The following is a 20,935-nucleotide window of genomic DNA, read 5'->3' as shown; positions in this document are numbered from 1 at the left end:
GGTGATGGTTTAGGGTTGCATATAGGTAAGGGGTTTCCTGTGTATTCTCTCTGTTTTTCTGAACTGCATGGACAATATTTTTCAGTTTTGTGTAGGAGACACAAAGAGTGGACTTGGGGATCATATAGTGAGAGAGCTTGGTTCCTTAATGCAGTCAAACATTTGTCTAGCAGAGACAGAGGAGATCCATGTAATACCCAGGTAAAATCCATGATGCTGCTGAAATCTACAGTTACTGCATTCCAAAAATACCTTTTTAGCTGTTTTTTTTAAAATTTTGATTGAAACCAAACCTTAATAAATAACAGCATGAGATCCCAGGTATTTCTCAGAGTTTAACTGAAAACTGCAAATCACAACTTTCTTCACATTGAAGAGCAACACGACATTAAAGGCAGTAATTAGTTGCTTTGCCATTAGTAAAATAGCTGTAGTTGTTAGAACTCAGCCTCGTATGTTTTCTTTCCCTTATGATGGCATATGAGCCCTAGGAGGCAGTCCTGTTGTAACAACATTTTCCTTTGGCATGGCTTAGCTGTGTTACAAAGATTAGCTTTCTGTTTTATAACAGAAAAGATGTCACAAACATTTATTGTTCCATGTCAAAGTGTTCCTAATAACACATTGAAATGCAGAAAAGTGATGTTTTAAGGACTTTTGATTTCCTGAGAAATTTATATGAACAGAGAAATTAATCAGGTTTTCTAGACATCTTTGTACAGGCTGTGGAAATGCTGGAGAACAAACACAGGCCTCATAAAGACAGCTGGAGGAAAGCTTTTATTGCCATCACAATTACAGACACAGTGAATGTAAATGCTGCTGGGGCATATCTCCAAAACCTAGGGCAGTGTTTTGCCCAAAACCAAGCAAGTGACTTATCCCAATATGTCTACTTCCTATTTTTCCACATAAATTTGAAAGGAATTGATGTGTGGAACTGGGAGATTAAGAGTTCAAAGTCTCTGAGAATTTTTCTTCCTTTGTGAAAATCAGAGATTCATACTTGTAGTTTTGTTCAGTTTTAAAAGTGTCTTTAAACAAGGTGATGATCATGAGCATTGTGATAGTTTTCTTTTTTTTTAATTACAATAGGCAGATTTTCAGACTGTGTCACTGGTGGATTTCTTCAATTTCTGCACATGTGCACCTTAGAATTGCTTTTATTCTCATCTGACTTCTTCATTCAAAATTCTTTTGTTCACTTTTTAAAGTTTAGTTTAATTGTCTATTACAGCATACAGCTTCAGAAAAATTAATTCCTCATTTGTTGGATACATGAGAGTTGCAACAAGTCACTGAAAGTAAAAATTAACCAAACCTGTGAATTTACTGCACAGGAATGCTCCTAATTAAGCCTTAAATGCAATGACAAAACACATCTGTGCTTTATATGTCAAAAGTGCTGTTATACCCCCAAGCTTCTGGATGCATAGCTACTTCTGACATGGCTACCTTCTTCATTTTGCAATATGGACTTGGAATAAAATGCATTATTACTACTGCCTACTTTTAGTCAATATTCAGAAAAAAATTAAGAAAACAAGACTGATAGAGAAACACTAGCAGTAAAGCAAAATGAGCCTTTATGCACTAATAACGTAAAATTATTTTGGAATTTTTTTTTTGCCGTTACATCTAACACTGAGAGCAGGGGATTCTATATGGATAAACGCACTGCTAAGCAAATTGAAGATCAGTTTGTAGCCTTTCTTAAAACAGCATTTATGCTTTCTTTCCTCGGTGCTTGGTGTAAGCCCACATTCTGAAGATGAAGAAGAGTATAATATTGTACATGGAGCTCTTCAGAAGAAGGATGATGTATACTAAATATGCTGTCCTGTGCATTAACTGATCTGTAACAAATAGACAGAAAAGTCTTGTCAACCTTGTATAGCATTCTAAAAATGGATAGAAATGGAACAATGCAGTCAGTTTACAGCTGCAATTACATTGACACCAGTGCACAGCATAAACACATACAAAATCTGTTCTGTTCTTTAAATGGCTTTGCACTGCTAATGAGTTCTAGACTTAGTGGGCTTTCAGCACTAAACTGACTCTCAGTGTCACTGGGTTGTACTTCCTTGTAAAGACAAAAGCATAACTGTAGTGCTTCCAGCAGTTAGTACAATGTTTGTTTAAATCCTTTTGTGTTGTATTTATTGAAAATAATTGCTGATGATGATTCTTCCTAAATACCATTCAAGCAAAAGAAAAAAAATTGTTCAAAGTTCTGGGCAATTGCTAGGCTGATGTAGCATCAGCCAAAGTGTTTAACTACTCCAAGTTTTTAAAAACTTGGTGGTGCTTAATGCAGGCTAATAATCTAGGAGCCCAAACAGCATCTGTAGCATCTTACTAAAGCTATCTGATAAAGGTAGGAGAGCCCCTAATAAGAAGTTAGTTAAGAGTAGCGCTGAAATGTTTTTGAATCGCCAATCCCATGCTTGAAAGATTTCCTGCATACTACTAAGAAAGATAAATTTTGTGATGTTCACATAATATTTAGCAAAATCTAACTCTTGCATGACACGAATCACTTTCCCACCTTTTAACACATTAAATTACCTCTACTAAAAACTGTTCTGCAGTCCTCGTCCTGAGAAGTCTTCACAGAATCTTCTGGAAAGAGAGTTTAAATGCCTCAGTTAGGCTTTTCTTTAATTTTAACAAACATTAATTGAGAAATAAGGGAAAAAAGAGGCTGTACAGGAACAAGGCTGGGAAAATGGGAAGTTAGTATTAAATAAAAAAATGGAGCCTTAAGATGGGTCGGCAAAGCAGATATTCACAAGATATTTATTTGCAGAGAGAATTTGAAGAGGAGAAATGCTCAAAGAAGTGGCTGGGTATTTGTTGCCATAAGTGGGAGAAGTGTCTTTGCCCTTTCAGGAGTGTGCCCATTAGGCTGTTCCTTGGCAAAGTCCTTTTATTTGGAACAGGAGTCAGTTTGACCACCTGACCTTGTCAGTGAAGAAGCTGAAGTCCACTTGCTTTCATAACCTGCTGTTCTCAGAAACAAAGAATCATTTACATTGGAAGAGACTTCAGTTAATATGTTAATATTTTAGTGGTTGTTTAACAGAAAAGAACTACTGAGAATTCCCCTACTGGGAATCTTGGTGCTGTTTTTTTTTTTTCTCTAAAATACATCCTTTTTGTTCCTGAAGTAGCAAATTGGAGTTTGTTCTTGGTCATGTTGTTTGTATGCATTGATACAAACATTAAAGACATTTATATTGCATCTCTAAATACATCCTCAATCTAAATAAGCTTAAAATATATTTTTGTCAGAGTATATTTTGAAGGTTGAAATATAATTGTTGTTTATGGCCATGGTCTCACTCATTGGAGTTAGGCTAATTTTTAGCAAGTTAAGCAGAGATGGGTATGGAGAGAAGATTAATCTAAACCAATTTAGACAACTTTTTTAATAGATGATTTGAAAAATTTTCATTGGGTAGAAGTTAATTTTTCTCTAAAGTTGCATTGTCTTTCAGATTTGGCTTTGCATAATGAATCCTTCCACAATTAAAAACAAAATCTTATTTTTATACGTGGCTATTAACTTACTATTTCTGGATTGTGGGTAAGTAACATTTTTAAACTTGCTATAAGTAACCTAATTTTTAACTTCTTAGTTTTTTATAGCTGTGACTAATATCAGAGGGTGTCTGAGGGACTTAAACCTGTAAGCTATGAGAGGTAATACTGTTTCCAGAAACTTCTGTAATATGGAAAGTAACAGACATGTTTCAGTGTAGATCTGTTGGACCTGCAGATCTGATGAGGTTCATTACTTTAAAATAACTATTATTTTTCTGTTACAATGGGATGCTTACTTGTGGACCATAACACAGGCTGACATACTTTTCCTGGGAAAACTTCTGGTAGTTTCTCAAGTTGGGTACTTTAGCTATTGTGCCTAGGAGCACAGATGTCTTCATCAATAATAGAAAGCATTATTACTCTAATTTCATAGAAAAGAAAGATGATGTTTATAATAGTACACCAAATTACATTTTTAACATGTGGAATATACCTTGTGTTGGCAGTGAAGTACTTTTCCCTTCATGCTCATATTTGCAGTAGTATTTCTTGTCTTCACTCTCTGCTGGCACGGTTAACCAACTGGCAATTGAGTATTCCTCCTCTTTTGTGGCCTGCCAAGCGTCACCTTTTACTGCGTTGTCTGTTACCTCCTTTTCGTCTTCAGTCCATGTCACCGTAATAACTTCTGGGTAGAATTTCTCAATAAAGCAAACATACATGATCTGATTTTTATGTTTTGTCTGCAGGATTTCAGAGTTCTTTGGGGGAGAACTTCTTTTATCTGGATGGTTATTGATGAAGAAAATTAACAAAACAGAAAGTTGGAAGATTAGTAGTGTACAGCAAATAAATACACAGACAAAAATACAAATTCTGAAGAGCAACAAAATAAATGCCTTATTAACAAATATTAATATGCTTGTAAAAATGTAAATGCTCTTTTGAGGAACATTAAGAAACTGTAATACTGTTGAATATGTCAATAGCTGTTAATGTCACTTAAAACTGAGTTAGAAATCTTCAGGTGGCTACTGAAGTGCCTATATCCCACAACCTTCCAAGCAGTTCTGCTGTCAGAGTGTATTTGACTGTTTAAGTCTCTGAAAATTATTAAGTAATAGTAATATTTCCTGAACAAGCTTCATTTATTCAATAAGAAGAATTTATTATTGCTTTACAATATTTATGCAAAACAAGTACATTAAAATTTTGTCCACAGAATATTAAACATAGACCACCTACCTTAAAAATCTTAGCAGTCTCATGACCCCAGTATAAGTCCCCACTGCTATATAATGAACACCTGCTACATCCATTAATTTTTTAAAAGCCAATACTAATTTTGTAATATTTTTTAGGTTGTGAGGGAAGGGAAGATAACAATGATTGCTCTGTTTTTAAGGCATTCCATGTATTTGCCAGGTGAAGATTTTTATCAAGACAAGAGAATGGAATCACAAAATGCCCTAGACACCAAAGGCTGGCAATGCTATTCTGCCATACTAGATCTGTTTAAATGATTGAATTAAAACATCTGAAAATTTAAAACCAATACTAAACTAAAGCAGAAGTACATGCTATAGCAGGATAACATTGTCACATCTAAACAGTAAATCTAGGCAGACTTGTCTGCATAGATGTTGTGCTTTGGGGAAAATGCTCAGTATGAATATAGATTAATATATTTAAAATTAATTAAACTTAAAACTTGTGTGTTTCCACAAGTTTATTTCACCTAATCTCCATTTCATTTGACATTCTGGATTAAGCCTGGATGCTCTCTGGATTAGGAGGAGACAAAACAATCCAGATATTGTCCACATTGAAATGACATTTTGATATTATTTAAATGTATAGTAAATTTAAGGGTCTGATATAGGTAAATGTTAACTTCTGCAGTGAGTGCATAGGCAGTGCTCATAGGCAATCATTTCTGCCTATGCTTAACTACAAGTGAAGGCTGAATACAGTTTTCAAAACTGACTGTTACTGCATAGAAAGTACTGCTTAAGACTATTTTTGAAGGCGGCAGAGACATTTTAGGTGTCCCTTTATCCCACTTTTTCTCTTGAATTCCTATATAAGTCTCTGCCACTGAATTTGAGCAAGTAGATGCATGGGGTTTAAGTTGTGGTCTGACTGATCGATGCAAATTTAATGCATTAAGAGAAAATACGTTACTATAAAATGCATTTTTGCCAAAAACCTTTCACTTTTCTTTAAATGATCTGGCTGTTCTAGAAAAATCTTCTATATTGCATTCTCCCTGAAACAACTAACTGATCCTTGAAGTATTTCAAACTTGGTGTTTAAAGAGAAAAATTACCTACCTACCTATCTACCTACCTAGCTACCTAGCTACCTACCTACCTACCTACCTACCTACCTACCTACCTTCCAAAGAGTGTCTACCTTCAGTATAATAAGAATTTCCTTCATTTTAAAGATGCCATTGTGGACTGAGTTATGTTGTACCAGAAATAAAGTTGCTGACAAATTTATGGTTCTCTAACATTAATTTAGGAGTTAATTTTATCTTCTTTATGCATCAGTCCTCCCAAGGATGAAAAATTAATTTCTAAAGTTATCTATTTTTTCCAGAGTCATATATATGTTCAAAAGATCATGAAGTAGCTCTTGTCTGAATGATACTGCACTCTGCAAAGCTTCATGAATATTTTAGAAGTTTCTTTTAGATTTTCAAAGTTTAGTAAGTTGTTCTAGCTAATTTCAGTACATATAATAGTTTGACATTATTCTCTTAGAATATCAAGTTTAAACGGAGAGGTGAGAGAGATTCTTCCAACTGCTAGTTCATCCTGCTCATTTTAGAGACTTCTGTTATCATAGAATAATTTCCACCTCTGGAATTGCCACTGTCATTCCATTTACTGTAAAAACACCCTAGGTATGCAGTTTACACGAAACACCTACATTGTGCCACAATACTGAGGAAATGCATTGCTTGAATAATTGCAGCTGTGTGCATGCATTGAAGTGTTGCTTGTATGTATATGGGTAAATGGATTGCAGTGGAGAACTGAAAGAATTAAGTTTTGCATCTATCTATCTGTCTATCTATCTATCATCTATCTATCTATCTATCTATCTATCTATCTATCTATCTATCTATCTATCTATCTAATCTCCCTATCTATACCTTTTTATGTGAGAAAAAATTCTTTGTATGCATGTTTCAGAAAAAAAAAAAAAAATGAAAACTTGTAGAATTGGCTGTAGGTTTTGATGTATTTTCAGGCTGATCTGCAAAGTCTTTGAAGTCAGCAAGATAGCTGACACTGGATTTTCTAGGCAAATTATCTGATTCTGAAGAATTTTAAAGTATTGAATTTGCACTCCTCTGTCAGTTTTGATTCAGGTAAACATTGAAAAATGTTGTGGTTTACCTTGTTAAACAGTTTTCTAAGGCAGGTTTTAAGAGATATATAGATGTTACTTTTACACATAAAATAGAGATATGACCAGATATTTCTTAAGCTAAGATTTGTCTTTTCTCTTGTATAACACTGCAGCAAGGCTGTAAAACACTATTCAAACTATATACTGGAGTTAGGTTCATAACCAACGAGCTATTAAAAAATTAAGTTCAAAATATATGTTTATATAGATTAGCTGTCAAAAGTTTTCTTAATGAAACTCCTCGACAGTTTCTTTATAAGTATTTTTTCATAAATGAGATTTATGAAAAAAGTCGCTGTGTTCTTAAACTGAAATTTTAATTCTCACTAACCGGATGATCCTACAAAATGGAGTAATTTTATACTGACACTCAAAGCTCCTCTGTTCCACTCCAAGCCAGTGGGACCTGAGGGCACTCAGCACACTCAGCTCATAAGCAGCATTCTTGTCCTACTTGACAGCCACTTCAGGGATTATAACTGGTAAAGATACAGTATAGTCCTGGCCTATGGTGAGCCTTTCCAGATACCTTAAAGAGCTGTCAGCCTTCTTTCCAAAGCTTTCCTATTGCAAAACTTTTAAAACATAAGACTGTGAAAAAACTTACTGGAGACAATGATTTTTGTGCCAGAACCGAATACCAAGTTCCCTCCCACACTGGTACATTCCTTTACAGAAACGGCCATCTGAAGGATGGATGACATACAAAGGGACCTGGACAAGCTCAAGAAGTGCGTCCATGGAAATTTCATTATGTTTAACAAGACCAAGTGCAAGGTGTTCCACATGGGTTGGGGCAAGCCCTGGTATCAACACAGGCTGAGGTATGAACAGATTGAAAGCAGCCCTGCTGAGAAGGACCTGGGGGTGCTGCAGGATGAGAGGCTGGACATGACCCAGACACAAATGTTCCTGGGCTGCATCAAAAACAACATGACCAGCAGGGCAAGGGAGGGGATTCTGCCCCTCTACTTTGCTCTGATGAGACGACTCCTGGAGTGCTGGGTCCAGCTCTGGGGTCCCCAGCACAGGACAGATACTGACCCATTGGAACAAGCCCACAGGAAGCCAACACATTGATTAAACCTCTCCTATGAGGAAAGGCTGAGAGAACTGGTATTGTTCAGCCTGGAGAAGAGAAGGCTTTGTGTCACCTAATTGCTCCCTTCCAGTACCTGAAGGGAGCCTACAAGAAAGATGGAGACTTTTTTACAAGATCCTGTAGTGATAGGACGAGGGGGAATGGCTTCACACTGAAAGAGAGTAGCGTTAGATTAGATCTTAGGAAGAAATTTTTCCTAAGAAATCAAATTAAATTAAAAGAATTCTTCCTAAGAAATTCACCACTGTGAAGGTGGTGAGGCACTGTAAGAGAGCGTCCAGAAAAGTTGTGGATGCTCCATCCCTGGAAGTATTTAAGACCAGGTTGGATGGAGCTCTGAGTCCCTGGCCACAGCACTGGGGTTTAAACTAAATGATCTTTTTCAACCCAAGCCATTCTATGATTTTGGCCAGTAAAGTACCAGATTTAACAATTATAATATGAACAACAAGATTCTCTTGATTTGGCTTTGTGAATGTAAAATATCTGGATTCAATCTCACCTAATGCTGCTACTCATGAAGACCCTCATTTTAAATCCTGGTTTCCTCAATTTCTTAATTATTTTAAGTTCTTAAATATGAAATAACTACAGCCCTTTTACTCAATAATGATTCAAAAGCCTTGGGCTCATAAAGACAAAATCTTACAGAATTATAGTGATGATTGAAAATAATTTATTTTAAACTATATATAGGAAAAGCATGGCAACTACCTGATTAGGTAGGTAAGAGTTTCCACTAAAAGCAACACGCTTATCATGCCACAGATATTTCCAGTGAATTATAGGTATGATTTACTTAGTCCTTCTGGAGTAAATCATTAAACCAATCTTTGCTTGATATGTTAATACAGGTTTATGTATTAACCAGGCTTAAAACTCTTCCTCTGCCTTGTATTTGTTTAGGATTCAGGATTATGGCATTTAAAGCACATGCGGGAAATGGGAAAAAATATTTTTGTCTGCTACTTTCCATTAATATAAATGCCTCTGCAAGAAAGAAAAAAAAGGATCACTTCTTCATTAAGCAATTATTAAGCAGTAATTCACCATAATAAATGCTGAATAATTAATTAATTTGTTAAGCAGTTATCAAGCAATGAGAAGAACATTTGGAGGTACTAATTTATTTCTAATGGTGAAGTGTCGTGTATGTGGTAAAATACTTATGAATAAGTTATTTATCTTTTTCCAGCCTATTCCAAAAGGATTTTTTGCAATGTCCATTGCATACTGTTCTTTGTATCTGTATTAGAAAGAGGTTTTCTTTTTTCATGCTTAATTCTCAGCTGCTTGATTCACTGCTAATTCCTTCAGTACAGCTGGAGGAAAGAATGAGGTCTCTGAAAATTATTACAGACCATTTTCCACCAGATTTCTAGGAGAACTATGATCAAAAGTGGCTTGAAATAGGTTCTTTTTAGGCATGTTTGTGATCCTAAACCACTGCATTACAAATACAAGGATGAGTGTAGGAACGGTGAGCTGGGAAGGAAAATCCTGCACAAGGAATGGTGCTGGCTGAGGTTCTAAGTGGACTGAGTGACCTCTGAGACAGTATAATACTCATCTACATGACCACTCCCAGCTCCTATAGCTTATTTCATGAACAATAAATGTACAACTTACCTGAGACAATGAGTTTTGTACCTGAGCCGAACACCTTGTTGTAATAACCAGTCACAGTGAATAAAGCCTTTACAATATCAGTGCAGCTCAGCTGTGTTTGCATGGGTATATAGTACTCTTTAAAGAGAATCAGATTTGCTGTATAATCAATTTTTAGATGCTAGGGAAGCGAAAAAGGAGCAGTCACCCAAAATAAACGAAAGTTTAAAAAAATGGAAAAATAAAGTAATTTGCTCCTTATACACCCCCGTAAGATCAGACCCAGAGCTGGTGAATATTATATAGAGATCTGAGGAGCACGAGACTATTGACCAATATTTTTGTTACCAGTAACATGAAGCAAAACTGCATTGATTGGAATCAAAATTCCCACTAACAAGATACACCATTTCAGCTGGACAAAATTAGACAAACTATTTTCATCTCAGATGCTTAGCTGAGCCAGATTACAGGCAAGTATCACAGCACCTAGGGTTTACTTGAGGCAAAATATTTTGAATAGTAGTAATAACTGATGATAAGCAGTTTCTGCAAAACCTAGGAAGAGAGAACGGCCTTCCATCTCTGCCTGTCTTAAAGGTGAAACTTACTGTTCTGGGCATATCTGAGATAACTCATTTTCATTCACAGTCAGATACAGTCCAAAAGAAAAATGTTTAGCTTTTCAAAGAATATGTGTAACACAGAGGTTGGACATACTATTTTCAGAATGAATTAGGAATATCACGAAGGTCAAATGTGCATATCTAGAGATAAAAAACATTTCTCTGTTCTCCAAATGCTGTCTTTGCCATATTTAAATTCATTTTTACATAGAAAATCATAATGGGATAAGTTATAGGTCTCTGCTGCAATAGCTGTTGTGTTTCCCCCATTTCATGCATAAATACAGAACAATTACATTGTGTTCTGCAAATGCAAATGGAAATGCTGTTTAAGGGGAAATCCTGCAAAGTATTCAGAACAGTTAGAATTAGATAGAATTAAAATAGCAGAGCACTTCATGCCAGCCAATATCTAGCTGTATTAAAAAGCATTTTAGAAGTAGTCAAGTTTTACATTTCGTACTTACTTGAAACTCTAAGTTCAGTTCCACTTCCAAATATTTTGACATCAGGATCCCACAGTCTGATAATGCTTATCAATATCTCCTGCACTGCACTTTTCTTGCATAGGCTACAGAAAAAGTCTCTCTGGTTTAGAGGCTGGTGATAAATCTGACTGAGCGCTTTAGCTGAATTTTCAACTTTGCTTAGAGTGTCATTTCTAGAAATACTCTAATTTTTATAGTGAGTAAAAAGTTCTGAAAATTTTTGGTCAGAGGCATGGATAGAAAACATTTTAAATTTCTCTGCAATTCTCCCCAGCAGTTTGCAATTTGAATTAATTATAGCCACCTTGATAATGTCACATAGTTTCTGAGTAACATATTCTTGGCATTGCTATATGCTTTATACTGAAAACAGCATTCATCCTTTTGATTGCATAGCTTCACCACAAGTGAAAATAATACAAATACAAAAGTAAACCAGTTGCTTTCAGTACAGTCAGGACTTAGAAATTTATTGCACTCAGGGAATTTTTCTTCCCAATCAATTTAGAGCACTTCTGTCAATAAGAAACTTTTTCATTTCTCACATGCAGTTCTAGGAGTTAACTTTCAAGCAGTTCACTATTGTTTCCTAGAACAGGATGAAGCCACCCCAATATATAAATCTACCTACCCAACTGGGGCACCATGTGCTGTTCACAAACAAAATATGATTTAACAGGGACAAAATAATTTTCCCCACAGTCTTTCATTCTTGATTATCCAAGAACTTGAATGATTATCTGAAAATCTGTTCAATGATAATGGTACTTACCAGAGACAACTAGCTTTGTTCCTGTGCCGAAGTATTTGATCCAGGTGCTCCACACTATGTTTTGACTTTACAATAAGCCAGCATGCTCTCTTGATGTACCATTGATGAAGAAAATCCCAACTTTTCCCAATCATCCATGGGAGTCTGCATGAAGACCAGGTCCTTGGCTGCTGGGAGGTCATCAGGAATTTCAGATGTGCATCTGGATATTCAGCCGATAGCTAATGTCCTTCAGAAAAAACCTCTTTCCTGTTAGATAACCCTCCACCTAATGTCTTAGAACTAGATTATGAATTCTCTTCGATTTTAGACAGTAAAAAAGAACACAAAGTTCTGCATTAAAATAAACATGTACCTTCAGATGAAAATTCTGCTCTTTACCAAAGGTGTCCACCTGCAGTTACATGATATCAAGTACTACTAGCATGGAGTCAATTTTCATTGTTGGAACACAGAAAACAGAAAGGAAGGAAAGCCAAAAGCACTGTGAAAGTGTCTGTGTGCTGCATGTGGTCCCAAGAAAGTGGTTATTGTCTGCCCATCTCTTGGAATCACTCCAGGCTTTGCTGCAGCAACTCACTGGCAGCTTTTTATATAACAACCGGTGGGAAAAGGAGGCTTTTCCTTGAGTGGGTTTTTTTATAAAACAGCCCAAGATAACATCAGAGGAGTCACTACTACTGTCAATCAAACAGCCCACATGCTTAGTTCGGCATTTAAAATAAACTGAGTTAGAGTTTACTCCTGGGATCTCTTGTAGCATACTGACTGTAAAATTATGTTCAGAAATTACTATTTGTGGCGAGAGAGAGGAACTAGAGGGTGAAGGTCTTTCACCTGAAGTAGGTGCAAAAACCCCAGTGGTCTACTTTGAAATCTTCTGAACAGAAACATCCTAATCATAACCACAAATCAAGGGCAGGAGTGATGTAGACAGAATTACACTTACTGGTGCTTTTCCTGCTTCACCCTTTGACATGCAGTGAAGGAAACCACCTCAGTTCTGGCCAGACAGTGTTAATTTTTGCAGTAGATGGGAGAGTGCACAGCTAGGACACAAGTTACTCTACATAACCTCACCTTATTGCTGGATGTGGGGGAATGAAGTCTTTTCTGGGGGATAAGGTGATTACTTGACTCTGACAATATGTCCTTCTGGTCAAGGACATGTGGCAGAGTGAGCAGTCAGGTAATACTGGTTCTGGGCTGGAGGGAGCAGTCAGCTAACGCCAGTTTCAAGCAATCAAATGAGAATCATGTTGTATGTTACACACTTCATCATTAACATTGTTGCTGTTATTGTTTGGTTTTTATCTCATTGCTGTTTATGGTAAATAGCTCTTATCTCAACCCATGATTTTTGCCTTCTGTGCCTTCAATTCTAATCTCAAGCTCTCCACAAGAGAGTAGGGGGAGCTAGCAAGTATAACATGGATTGAAGAGCATGGGAGCACTACACTGGGGAGTACCATTCCTAAGCCATGACAGCCTTACTTGGTGTTCAAATGGAGTATGAAACATTGAGATAATGACAGGTCTGTCCAGAGATGGTTAAAAACAAATTTGCTCAATCTGTTCACATGGTTGTGGTACCTAACACTGTATGTGCTCCTTTGTGTGGTCTTTTTCAGAGCAGGGAAAAGGATCAGGGTTTCTTTGTTCATGTATTGGGCGATATTAGCTAATGACATGACAACATCAAAGTCAATGAGGAACATTTGGGATGTGTATTCAGTGTTGCTCTCCTACCCTTACCTTGGGCACAGCCTTTGGGGTTCTATTAATAATCATAGCCAGTTTGTGGAAGGAGGAAGAGAAGATGATTTTCCCAAGATTTTCACCCTCCTTTTCTGCTTCAGGCCTGTTACAACAGCTTTTGAGAATTTTGAATTTCCCTTGGGTGTTAAAGAAAGCATATTCTTGTTGCCAGATCCCCTCAGTGCGGCCTGCACCATGTTTAGAGTCAGGACAGAGATACATAGGGGGTTATTCAGAGATCTAACTTGAGAGTGGATAGTCATGAGTGCCATGAAAGGTAGGAGATAATGGGCCAGTTTTGAAGGATTACTCTGCTCCAATGTTTTGTAAGTTCACCCACCCCTGACATCTACAGCTTTGGGCTAGAGTGAGATGAAGGTTTTGCTCTAAGGTTGTGGGAGAAATCCCCTTATGGTGAGCAAAAACTCACCCCCATTGTCCCCTGTGAGTTCATATGTAAAATGATTACTAGAAAGTTCTTTGTTCCTCCTGTTGTTATTGGTTTTTATTTGCTGCATTGATATTAATATTCCTAACCCCAGTTTGTGATTGGTACCCTGTCCCTCATATTCCTCCCCTAACCTATCCTATATATATCACTGATCCTACCCTGCCCCTTGCCTTTTTAGTGCACCCTACACCCTGTTTGCAGTCTCTGCTCTTTGTTGTTTTTGCTGATTGAAACTATCTCTTATTTTCAGGTCACTAAGTCATGCCCGTCTCTGTTTATTTGCCATGTGAACTTTCTCCGAGTAGTCCTGAGGTGACATCCCCAAATAGTCCTGACATGCCACCCAGGCCTGGTGTGCCACACTGCAGGACACTGGCAGAGGTGTAACTTCCTGCAATGTGCCCTGCCTACTCTTTACTGGACATAGTTCAACACCAGACAGCACCCTCAGGGGGGAGAGGAGGAAAACAGACCAACAGGCACTGTGGCCACTCAAACTGCAGCTGAATGACAGGAATAACCCATGCTAGTACAGAAGAAGAAATCCAAGACAAAATCAGTTTGTTTAGTGAGGGATGAAAAATAGGGCCCTGTAGTGGTTTGTTAATTTTAGATTTCGCTAATTATGAGATTTTCTGGTTAATGCACTAAGGAGTGTGGTGGGTTTAGTGTTGGCTAATCACTAATGCACTCACTTGTTGTGAGATAGGATTAGGAGAAAAGCAAAGCAGGCTCAAAACTTTAAAACGGTAAAAAGAAAAACTTATTAACGGTAATTAAAAGAAAGAGTAATCAGAACAAAACGTTCAGAACACTTCTCATCCTCTCACAACCTTTTCTTTCTTGCTGACAGTGAAAAGAAAGAAAATTTAAAATTTCAGTCAGCTTACCACCTCTAGAATAGTCTTTCTTCAGTTTATTTAGGGAGATAAGTCCTTCTTGTTAATGTCATGGAGACTTCTCTACAAGAAAAACTGTTCTCTCATAGCTCTAGTGAATAGCAGCCTCTTGGAGAAATTTGTAATTGCGAACTCTCTCTCATCTTTTATAAGCTTTTTTCACAGTTGTGTTTATGGCTATGTTAACTTATGGGGTATTGTTTTAAAGATCAACTGTTTAAAGGTAAAAGGTCTCATTATCTATCTCTAAAATTATCTTTATCTTTAGGAGCAGAGATCTTCTTTTCTTCTTGAGGGCACAGGACTACTCTTCTCTCCTCTGTTCAAACTTCTCAGGATCACAGCTACTTTAACATCTGCTTACTTTAGTATGGAAGCTTTTGCTCAATATCTACAATTTGAACATCTCTCTATACCTTTATGTGTTATAGGGAAAAGGATTCTTTCTCTATAGCTTTATAAGAGGATTTCAGCCCCAAGATCAAGGCATTTTCTCATCCCTCCCATCTGGGACTTGACTTCCTCTTCACTAACTTTAGTGTTTTTATGTTGCTCTTTTACATATTTGCATCTTGCTCTTTTTTTTACTCAAGAGAGGATTAAGGAACTGAAAGAGTTAACATCTCACTTGAAGTTTGTATACAGTTACCTAAACTACCACTAGAAGGGCAGCTAAAATGTAATCAGTCAGTCTAAAACTCAGCAGCAACACACCAAAACAGGAGGGAGAGGGTGTATAGCTTCTCTTTCCCCCTGCCCAATAGTTGTACTAGTAGAATCTAATCTGAGCCGTCTCGGCCCAGGCTGTTCCTGAAAGTTAACAGACTCAGCTCAGCCCCAGGATAGTACCAAGATGTTAGAAATTGCATCCACAGCCTGACCTCCGACACTCCCTCCCCTGATCAGCAGCCGATAAAAAAACAGCAAGCGTCCAGCCGGGAGAAAGGAGGTGGCCCCGCCTGGCCTGGCCTAGCTAAGACAGGGGCTGGGGCCTGTTGCCTCTTTACCGACCAGAAGAGAAAAAAAGTTTTTACAAAATTTTCCATATTTAACATGTGTTTTTCACAGAGGTGTGTACAGCTTCCCAGTAGTTCGGTAGACTGTCAGTTACACGAAAGCTTTTACATCATATCTGTAGATGCCTCTCAGGCAAAACCCCTACAGGAGCTCACAACAGGAGGAAGAAGCAAGGCCAGAGATAGACACTAATCCCTACTCCAGGTGAGCTGTGAGATATATGAAAAGATTTCAGCTGCCAGTCAGGAGAGCCCTTGGTGACCTTCCTGCTCTGATGCTGGGAAATCCTGGCCCACAACATAAAAGTAGAAGGTAGTGAAGCCAAGCAGCTGAGATCCTTGTTCTGGGATCTGAGCATTGGCAAGGGGATTGGGAAGAGGACAGAAACTTTCAGCCTCTGAAGGCATCTCCTGTCAAGTGGAAGGGAAAGGATTCTTTCATTCTCTCAAAGATGATCCAACAGCGTACCCAAGAAGCTGGAATACCATGGAAAAAGGTATCCAGTACCTGAGCGAATAAGCTGTGCTGAAGGTAACCTTTAGGGATTCAAATAACAAGCAGTCTCTTGTCCAGTGTACACAATGTATGTGGCAGAAGCTCTTGTACGGAGCTTGCCATCATCATACACCAACCCTCTGAAATCCTTTTCACTGATGTCAATGAAAGAAGAAGAAACACTGCTTCAGGTGATTACCTGAGTCTAACAATATGTTCTTCTTTTTTCCTCCCTTCCAACCTAAGCCTTGGCTGTGGAAACATTGCCCAAGGCTCTGGACAGACTCAAAAGATTCAAGCATGTTAGAGAGGAAATGTCTGATGTTCTGCCACTATGGACCACAGTCTCTTCTACTGGGAGCATGCAGCTCCCTGCTCAAGAGTGAGGTACGTACCACAAGGTAACCTAGAGGTGGTTTTACTTGTATGACTACAGAGAGGACATGAGGAAGCACCTCTGCCCTAGCAGCACAAGTACATGAGTGTGCTGGTTTAAAAACACAGGTGGAAAATTAAACCCCATTTAAGCTTCTCTTTCCCCCCAAACCCCCTCTTAGTGAGAGACTAAAAGCAGAGATTCTGAGTTAAAAAACATTTACTTGAGAAAAATCCACGAATCAAATAAGAAAAATTACCAGTAACTATATTAAAGTACACAAAACAAAGGTGATTTACATACAGAAGGTTATTCACCAAGACCCTGCACAACCTGAGACAAAGAAAGTGAGACCTGGCCCCTCCTCCCATGCACTGGGCCATACAGCTCCTGGGAAACTAGCTAGGGAGTCTGAATGGGAGCTATGCTGCTGAAAAATGCTGGCTCCATCAGTTGCAGCAGTGGTCCCAATGCAGGAGTCCCCTTCCCCAGGGCAGTGGTTATCCCAGTAGTGGTCCTGGTGGGCACTGCAGCTTGCATTGGGGTTGTTGGCAGCTGCAGAATTAACAGCAACAGTAGCAGCAGCTGCGGCAGCAGCAGCATTTACCCCTTTTGGGTTTCTCATGGCCTTGTGTTTAAGGGAACAGTTTATTCTTTCCCATGCCCAAGGTGAGACTGACTGCTTCCAGTTTCTGATGCAGCTTGCTCAGCCTTTTCTGCTGCAACCAAACTCCAGCCATGATGTAAATGGTATGGAATTAAACAGTGTTAGAAACTCCACCCTTCTTTTTTAGCTTTTTACTCAGGACAACCTCTGCAGGAAATTTTTCAAGGATAAATGCCCCTCCACTTTACAGTGGGCAAATCCTCAGACAAAACAGGAGGGCTGATGTTACTTCTCATCCTCTTGAAGGGATCTCCAGTTCATGTTTACAAGAACTGAGAAATGAGTACTATGACCAGAAGTAGAGAGGACTCCAGCCAGGTGGAGAAAAGGGACAATCAGATCTATTGGACTGTGTGAATCTGATGGCCTCACGCAAGACTGTAAGGCTTTAATTGACACTGGCACACAATGAACCCTGATGCCATCAAGATCTATAGGGACAGAATCTGTCTTTATTACTGGGGTGATAGGCACATCCCAACAGCTGACAGTACTGGAAGCTGAGGTGAGCCTGAATGGGAACAGAACGCAAAAAGACCCCATTCTAATTGGGCCAGAGGCCCCATGTGTCCTTGGCAGAGATTACCTTGGGAGAGGGTATTTCAAGGACCCAAGAGGGCATTGTTGGGCTTTTGGGATAGCTGCTGTGGAGACAGAGGAAATTAGACAGCTGAACACCTTGCCTGGTCTCTCAAAGGACCCTTCTGCTGTGGGACTGATAAAGTCAAAGAACAACAGGTACTGATCACTGCCACAGCAGTGCATCATCAGCAATACTGCCCCAGCCGGGACTCTGTGACCCTCATCCATGAGATGATTCATGAACTGGAGAGCCAGGGAGTGGTCAGCAAGACTCACTCACCCTTTAACAGTCCCATATGGCCAGTGTGTAAGTCCAGTGGAGACTGACAGTGGACTATCGGGGCCTGGCTGAAGTCACACCACCACTGGGTGCTGCTGTGAAAGACAGGCTGGAACTTCAGTATGAACTGGAGTACGGGGCAGCAAAGTGGTGACACCATGGACATTGCTATTATGTTTTTCTCCATTCCTTTAGCAGCAAAGTGAAGGCTACTGTTTGCTTTTACCTGGAGGGGTGTCCAGTAAACATGGAATGGGCTGCCTCAGGTGTGGAAACAGCCCCACTATTTGCCATGGACTGATCCAGACTGTATTGGAAAAGAATGAGGCTACAGAATACTTGCAATACAATGGTGACATTATTGTGTGGGGCAACACAGCAAAGGAAGTTTAAATAGAAGAGGAGGAAGAAGCCTTACCATATAACCAGCTACTGGAAAATGAAAAGTGATACCTTCTCTTTACTGATGGCTCCTGCTGTATTGTAGCGATACACTGAAAATGGAAAGCTAATATATGGAGTCCTACATGGTGAGTCACAGAAGCTATTGAGGCATAGGGTGGATCAGGTCTATTTGCAGAGCTGAAAGCTGTCTAGTTGGGTTTAGATATCACTGAATGAGAGAAATAGCCTGTGCTCAACCTCAACCCTTACTCATGGATGGTAGCAAATGCTCTGTGGGGTGGATGGAGAGATGCTAAAAGAACAATTGGCAGTGCAGAGGTAAACACATCTGGGCTGCTGAACTGTGGCAAGACATCACTGGTACAGAAGTTGGTTGGAGAAGTACCTCATGTAAATGCACAAGTGCCCAAGAGTTGGCCACAACAACAGACAGGTGGAATGGGCTGCCAAAATTAGTGTCTGAGATGGATCTTGACTGGCAATGATGAATTATTTCTGGCTCACTGGGCCCATGACACCTCAGGTCATCAGGGAAGAGATGCAACAAACAGATGTGTTCTTGAACAAGGGGTGGACCTAATCATGGACATTGTCTAACAGTTTATCCACAACTGGGAAACATGCACTGCAATAAAGCAGGCCAAGAGGGTAAAGCCTCTGTGGTATGGGGAACCGTGGTTGAAATATAAATATGGGAAGTCTGGCAAATTGCTTGCATCACTCTCCTGCAAACACAACAAGGCAATTGCTACATTCTTACAATGGAGGAAGCAACCACTGGATGGCTGGAGACCTACCCTGTGCCTCACACCACTGACAAGACCACCATCTTGGGCCTTGAAAAGCAAGTTTTATGGCAATGCGGCATCCCAGAAAGAAATGAGTCAGACTTATTCTAAAAATGGCCTCACAGACAGCTGGGCCAGAGAGCACAGTATTATTGAGTGGGTGTATCGTATTGTCTCCCATGCATCAGCCTCTGGGAATATCAAAGCCTCCACATATCAGAGAAGGGGATAAAGTCTCATGGTGCATATGAGGAATATGTGTTAGAGGTAGACAATTTGGATTAGTCCTGCCTCAAGCAAAGGGAAAGCCATCCATGAGATTTTTTCTGGAGAAGGGCCTGGGTGCACATGGTGGGTAATGCAGAGGGATGGGGTGTTGTAGTGTGTTTGTTAAGTTTATTGTATGACTCCCCCCATTTTATGTATTGTTTCCCCCTGTTTAATGTAAATGGTTCTGCCCTCCCCAGTTTTCCCGCCGTAGCTCTACCGTGGGTTATGTTACTATGGTTACCCCTGCCCTTGGTAATGTCTGTCACCTAAGTTATATAATTTCTCCTCCCCCTTATCTCCTTATACGTAAGCTTTTCCTCCTCCCTGGGCCCAGTCAATCACCCCCCACTCCTCCTAGCTTTCCAGAATCTTCTTCCCTCTGGGGGTTGTGGTTGGCTGTGGTCCCGGGGCCCCTCTTTTACTTTGTATTTATTGGGTTCCCCGTTATGTCAGTTATGTTAAGTTCATCCCTTCACCCTTCCGTATTGGCTCCCTGTAAATCCCTCCCATATACACCCCCTTCCTTTACAACCTCACTTCTCCCTCCCCTCGTGGCCATTCCCTGGTTGGTGCTCCTTGGATGGCTTCATCAATAAACTGACCTTCTCCCCCAGTGAGTGTGCTACTCCTTTTTCTCGTCCCATCGGCAGTGAGCTCAGTCCGCAAGCCAGCTCAGCCCGAGGCCTATAGACGCCAAGGGGGGCTGGCAGTTAATGCAGCGGGGTGTCGGCCATTGACCCTCTGCTAGCCGGACGCTGCCCTGTTGGCCACATACACCTCGCTGCAATGGGGAAATGCAATTTGTCCCTCAAGGGGATTTGATCTTTTGGTAAGAAAAGTCTGTACTGTTGAATTGTATAATATTGGTGGCTGAATTACACTGCCACTGTATGCCATAGCCACCATGGACAACGAGCGTGGACTGCCCCAGGTACACCAGGTCATGATCTCCTGATGCAGCTTGCAACTACCCAACAGCACACCGGCCCTCCTGCCCTGGAAGACACCTAGGACAGATAGAATCCACAGTTACGGACTAAATGAACTCAACAGACATCTTGGAGGGATGGCCATTGACTATAGAAATTATATTCATACTTTTATATTTATATGGATATGTGTATATATATACATAGCTGGAAGGTGTAGGATCTGAATATGATATAGATGGTATAGAATCAGGAACAGATAATGTCCTGGCTTTGGCCAAGACAGGGTCAATTTCTGCAGTAGCAGGAGGGGCACCTGTGTTCTACACCACCTTGTGTCACTGATGGGCGCAGGGGAAAAGGGGGTCTTTCTTGGTTGGGGAAGCATGGCAGTGGTTCATGTTTTGCATGGCTCTGTGTGGTGAGTTTCTGCACATTTGCCTATTT

The 20,935-nt window shown here is 39.6% G+C and overlaps 1 protein-coding gene across 1 annotated transcript in view; it reads right to left on the bottom strand.

Annotated features, from left to right (window-relative positions):
- Positions 1-765: 765 nt before the first annotated feature.
- LOC132077096 (immunoglobulin lambda-1 light chain-like) overlaps positions 766-20,935 on the bottom strand; it is a 29,052-nt gene continuing 8,882 nt past the window's right edge. The window contains exons 3-6 of the mRNA XM_059478567.1: positions 9,707-9,763; positions 4,046-4,336; positions 2,572-2,625; positions 766-1,856 (exon numbers count right to left, since the gene is read on the bottom strand). Of these exons, the coding sequence (XP_059334550.1) occupies positions 1,726-1,856; positions 2,572-2,625; positions 4,046-4,336; positions 9,707-9,763 (533 nt within the window). The 3' untranslated portion in view covers positions 766-1,725. The remainder of the gene's footprint in view (positions 1,857-2,571; positions 2,626-4,045; positions 4,337-9,706; positions 9,764-20,935) is intronic.

The sequence above is a fragment of the Ammospiza nelsoni genome, chromosome 1, assembly GCF_027579445.1.
Source record: "Ammospiza nelsoni isolate bAmmNel1 chromosome 1, bAmmNel1.pri, whole genome shotgun sequence".
NCBI classification, from domain to species: Eukaryota; Metazoa; Chordata; class Aves; order Passeriformes; family Passerellidae; genus Ammospiza; species Ammospiza nelsoni.
This window is presented reverse-complemented; position numbering and strand designations above follow the sequence as displayed.